General features: G+C 43.2%; 1 protein-coding gene across 1 annotated transcript in view; it reads right to left on the bottom strand.

Annotated features, from left to right (window-relative positions):
* Nucleotides 1-5,304, bottom strand: part of Col5a2 (collagen type V alpha 2 chain) — a 128,665-nt gene that overhangs the window by 43,821 nt on the left and 79,540 nt on the right. Inside the window, exons 10-13 of the mRNA XM_005366389.2 lie at nucleotides 4,134-4,187; nucleotides 3,703-3,756; nucleotides 2,970-3,023; nucleotides 132-185 (exon numbers count right to left, since the gene is read on the bottom strand). Coding sequence (XP_005366446.1) covers nucleotides 132-185; nucleotides 2,970-3,023; nucleotides 3,703-3,756; nucleotides 4,134-4,187 — 216 coding nt within the window. The remainder of the gene's footprint in view (nucleotides 1-131; nucleotides 186-2,969; nucleotides 3,024-3,702; nucleotides 3,757-4,133; nucleotides 4,188-5,304) is intronic.

Genomic DNA, 5,304 nt, shown 5'->3' with positions numbered 1-5,304 from the left:
GAAACCCTGTCTCGAAAAACCAAAAAAAAAAAAAGACAAATATAAAGATAGTTGGCACAGGGAATTGCCAAGGTTCTGATTGGTTTATCCCCGGGGCCCCTCTCGGTAAAACAGAGAATAAGGTAACTTACTCTGTGACCTTTCAGGCCTGGGAGACCAGGAGCACCAGGGAAGCCTCGAGCGCCCTGTGGGAAAGGTACAGAGAAACATTGTGTACATTAATAAACCTTAATAAAAACAGAAAAATGGCTTAATATGCCTTTGCCCCAAGGCAGCCGACACATCTTTTCCACCCACATATTCAAGAGGAGGACAGGATACTTTTGCCTATTCAAATGTTACTGGGGTAATCAAAACTAGGAAAGCAAGCACCCTGTTAGAAATGGAAGAGCCCAACACACGAAGATGTGGGTTAACGAGCCAGCTGCCCATTTGCTGATACTTCACCCTCTGCTGACAAGGGACAATAAATAAATAAACAAACAAATAAATAAATATATTCATGGATCGACACGTGCAGTGTGTAAATTGCCTAGGCCCAGGCATCAAGAAGAAACTTCAGGGGAGGAACCCCGGGGGAACACATTGGCCTGTGTTCCACTGAGCTTCGTCTGGGTGGAGGAGGTGTCCTTGTATGTAGCAAGCCAAGGGCTTCGATCATTTCTGCTGTCTGAATACGGTCGTTTATTATGATCCAGACTTTTAGAAGTTAGGGTTCCGAGCAAGCTTTGGGAAATGATGGCTGCTTGCAAAGTAAGTGAGCAGCTAAAATATCCGACAGAAAACCAGGAAATGCAAGGGTAGCTTTGTGTCCTGACTCAATTATGTCTGTGTTTCTGCTAATTCTGGGTCTCTTCTAGTCAAGCACATTAAAGCAAAAGAATAGAAATACAACCACAAGTGAAACCCAGTCGAAATGATATTAAGGCTTTTTCCATATCGTGTTTTTCAGATGATAGTGATCCAGTAATTCAGTCATGTTCTTATTATTTCGACTACATGTATTTGGTTTTGCATTGAATTCCTATGACCGCTGTCATTGGAAGGTTCTAGATCCTGATAGCACGGATTGGTGCCATCCACCAGCTGTCAGATTTCAACTGTGGTTATCAGTTCTCAAATCCCTAGCACTTAGCCTTATGCTTGGTTAGTGAGCAATCAGAAAATAATCATCAGCTTGACAACAAACTGAATTAAGATTTGAACGCCTCTAGCCCAGTTGCTGTCACCAGTCCCTTCCAGCGCAGCTTCTCTTGTCCCAGTTCTTACACATATGGCAAAGTCCTTTCACTCCGCACACCATAGACTTTACTCAATTTTACTAAATGAATAAATAAAAAACCAGACAAAAAAATCAGTTGATAAGATCAGAGTAATATTTTCTGTGACTTCTTGCAGGGAAAGTACCTTGGCGTTTTGAGACTACCACAGTAAGGATATACTACTCATCTCCAAAAACAATGAGGTATCACTAATTTTTCTGTGGATGCAACCATGCTTAGAAAATCTTTCATATCAATAAGTCCCTTAAAGGTTTTGGACCGGCATCCTCTCTCTCACACTGAGATATAACTCCCTTAACATCGAACAAGCCAGTTAGTGCACACCCGTCCAAGCCTATGGGGGAATAGCTAGCTGAGCTGTTATTTCAAATAATTAGTTAACTTCAGCTTTGACCATCGCAGGGGAAATTCCCATGTAATTACATATTCTAGTATGACAAGGAAATGAACTGGATGTTCTAATGCTCAAGAAGAATGCTCCTTCTGCTGACCCAGAGCTGTCATCAACAGCGTGAATGTGCGGGGTTGCGGTGAGCTTGCCCAGAGCATCTGCGCGGTCCTGGCAGGGTACCTCTCCTCCCCACGGAGATGCACGCTGTTAGCACAGCCCATGGCGGAAAAGGACATCTGTCCTGGCTGCTAACCCTCATGCCTTTGCCTTATACCCCAGGAAGATAGGGGAGCAGAGGATAAAAAGAGAAAGATGGGGGATTGGTTTCATAATTTAAACTAAATCATCCTTAGAGCCCTATATATCCCAGTTAAAGAGCAACATCCCTCTGTTTAAAAAAAAATCTCAGTAATGAACCTCATCAATTTTTGGAAAGTAAAGAGAGAATCATACAGTATCAGGTGGCTGTCTTAAGTGCAGAAACATTAGGGAATAACAGGAACGAAATGAAGGCACTGAGTTCAGCGAGGGGCTGCTGGGCGAGAGAAGCTCTACGCACTGAGGTGCTTGAGGAGGATTTTTGCTCCTTCGGTCTCTAATTCTCTCCATTCTGGTCCCTTAAAGAAGCTAAACAAAGCAACGTGGGGCCACAAACAGGCAGAATTGGAAGCCGCTCAAGGTTCCGGATCTCCAAATCCGGTGGAGCGGGCTGACACGTGTGTTCCTTGAATGAGTTAAGGGAGAACGAAACAGCTGTGTTAGGGCAGCCTGGCCATGGACGCGTCTTCTCCTGAGATTATAGGACCCAGCCTACTAATAAAGGATTTCAGGCAACATTAGGACTTGGTGAGCAGCCAAAGGAGCAGCTGTCCACAGTTTAGCCCCCAGCTGATTGAAAACACACAAGAGGCAATAACCTCAAGCCGGTACTTCCGTTCGACGGGCTGCTATACAATAAAAATATTTGGAGATCAACAAAACTCAGGTGTTATGGATTATAAGTAGGTCACTTTGGTGACTTCTTAATTGTGGAAATTTTGAGTTTTGGGAGTATCCATGAGAGTTATAGTTATGACCCAATTGTTTGGCTCCAGGGTTTGCATCTGGCGCCAATACAATTCTGGGAACTGGGATTCACTGTAATGCTGGCAGAACGTCCCTCCACATCTGCATTTCGACAGGAGACGATAAGGCTTGGGTGTCTTCATTTACCCGGTGTCTAATACATGTGTGTACAATGCGCTGCAAGTTTCGCATTCTTTATTTTTGTGTCATTATATTGATCGTGCACTTACCGGTGACCCTGAGAATCCCACTTCGCCAGTGTTGCCGTTCCTTCCAGGTTCACCCTTTACAGGAAAAAAGGGGGTGAGAAGTGTGGAGATTAGATACCCTTCTCTGAGAGTGCATGATAACGTGCAGATGGAAAAACCTGTACAGATTGATTTTGTGTGTGTGTGTGTGTGTTATACTACAAACAGTGTAGAAACAGAACCCAGGCTCAATTTCTGGTCACATTTAACCCTGCAATTCAGTTTATCATGCTTCTTTGAAGTTGCCAGGAAGAATAAATGGATGCAGAGCATCCTGCTCTGATCTAGCTGTTTTCAGAACATCACAATTTACATGCAGAGGGATGGGATACAGCTCGAAACAGAGACCCTAGTTTATCATGCACAATACCCCAAGTTGATCCCTAACAACAGAAATTAAAATAAAATAAGCATTTGTTATATGTTCAGGTTAACTCATCTTCCCAGCCTTCTAAAACACACACACAAATTGTTTATTTTCAAAGATAAATCTTAATAAAAAATCCTAAAGAATTCAGGAAAGATAATATCTAGTAATTTAATACTCTCATAATAAAGAGTCCTTTCAGGTTTTGGAGAACTTTAACCTGTGTCCTCAAGTGTAGAGTGGATTTGATGGGATGAGGTGATGAAAGGGAATCGGAACTGAATTTTCGCCTGACCCATGCAGCTCAGAGTTAGCCTCGTCTACACTCCAAAGCAATGGGAAACTTACATCTTCTCCAGGTTTCCCAGGGGGCCCCTCTGGTCCACGGGCACCAATTGGACCCTAAGAAGAAAGCAAAACAAAAACCAAAGAATATTCACCTCCTCCTTCCAACGCTATTCAAATCCTATTGACACAATGGAAAGATATATCAAACAGCATTACTAATGTTTTATTATCTGTTTGTCTCAGATCTTGTGCTTGACAATAGAGATATTGAATTGCACAAATCTATGTATTCATACTTTGCACAACACTCAAGTTCCTGGGTTAAAATACTGTGACTTGGAAACATAGAACTTAAGTATAATCCATAGCACAGGACCTCAGGGATCGTCATTTCTTGCTACGTTATTGTGACCTAAGAGAAAAAATACCCCACAACACCTCATAGAGGTCGAGCCCGTAGAAAAGGGCTGACACATTCATTCCACACTCACCATTGGTCCAGGCTCGCCAGGCTCACCGGGAGGTCCTGATGGCCCGACGCCACCCTAAAATTCAGAACGAGCGATAAATGAACCAAAGGAAAGCAGAATACCAAATTCTGCATTCTTAAGAATGCATAGTGTGGGGGTTGCTCTCTGCCTCTTTCCAGGTATGGAATATCAAGGAAATTACTGAATCAGAATATAATGCAGTTTCACAATCTCAAAAATCAGGTTAATATTAGGACTAGGTTTATTGGCCTATTTAGATAAAGGAGTCTTCAAATAGGGCTGGTGCAGAATGGGTACTCGATCAATAGTATTTAGCATCATCATCATCATCATCATCATCATCATCATCATCAACCACCTCACCGTTATCAACTCCCTTTCTGTTCAGCAATGTAACGAAGTCAAGTCCATACAGCTGATCATGACAATGAGATGACCTCGACCGAGCTAAAGATGTTTCCCTTTGAAGCATTCTTAGCCAATGCCTGTTAGATCATTACAAGGAGTCAAACAGTTCTACTTCATAGTTCTACTAGCATTTGATAGGTGTGCAAAGAAAGTATATAGTATTAGGATCATACAGATTCCACAAAATAACCACCTTGGCCTTACTTTATAATAATACTAATTGGAAATGGCCTTTTATTATCTGATCGTAAAGTCTGAGAGTCGGCAACAATCAGTTGCGGAAATCATCATGACATGAGATGATGTTGTCTTGTTGTAGAACCAAGGATACATGGATCCTAGTGTCAGAGGTCAATCACTTAGAGAAATCAGATGATGCACATTGACGACCATTGAGAAACTTGGAGGGGTAGGGAGACAGCTCAGTGGATAAGCATTTGCTGCGCAGGCATGAGGAGGATCGGAGTGTGGAAACCCAACACATATGGAGAACCGGGCAGATAAACAGCCAGCCTGTGATCCTCGTGCCGGGGAGAGGGACAGGAACAGGGCATCTCTGGGGCCCTCCAGCCAGATGACTGGTTAAACCGGTGAGCTACCAGTTCAGTAAGAGACCCTGCCTGCAAGAGAGAGACTCTGCCCCAAGAACTAAAGCAGAGAGCGACCAAAAAAGACATATGACTTCAGTCTTTGGTGTGCGCTCTCTCTCTCTCTCTCTCTCTCTCTCTCTCTCTCTCTCTCTCTCTCTCTCTCTCCCTCCCTC

The sequence above is a fragment of the Microtus ochrogaster genome, unplaced genomic scaffold, assembly GCF_000317375.1.
Source record: "Microtus ochrogaster isolate Prairie Vole_2 unplaced genomic scaffold, MicOch1.0 UNK8, whole genome shotgun sequence".
Classification (NCBI taxonomy): domain Eukaryota; kingdom Metazoa; phylum Chordata; class Mammalia; order Rodentia; family Cricetidae; genus Microtus; species Microtus ochrogaster.
The sequence above is the reverse complement of the archived record's forward strand: the minus strand, read 5'-3'. Positions and strand labels throughout refer to the sequence as shown.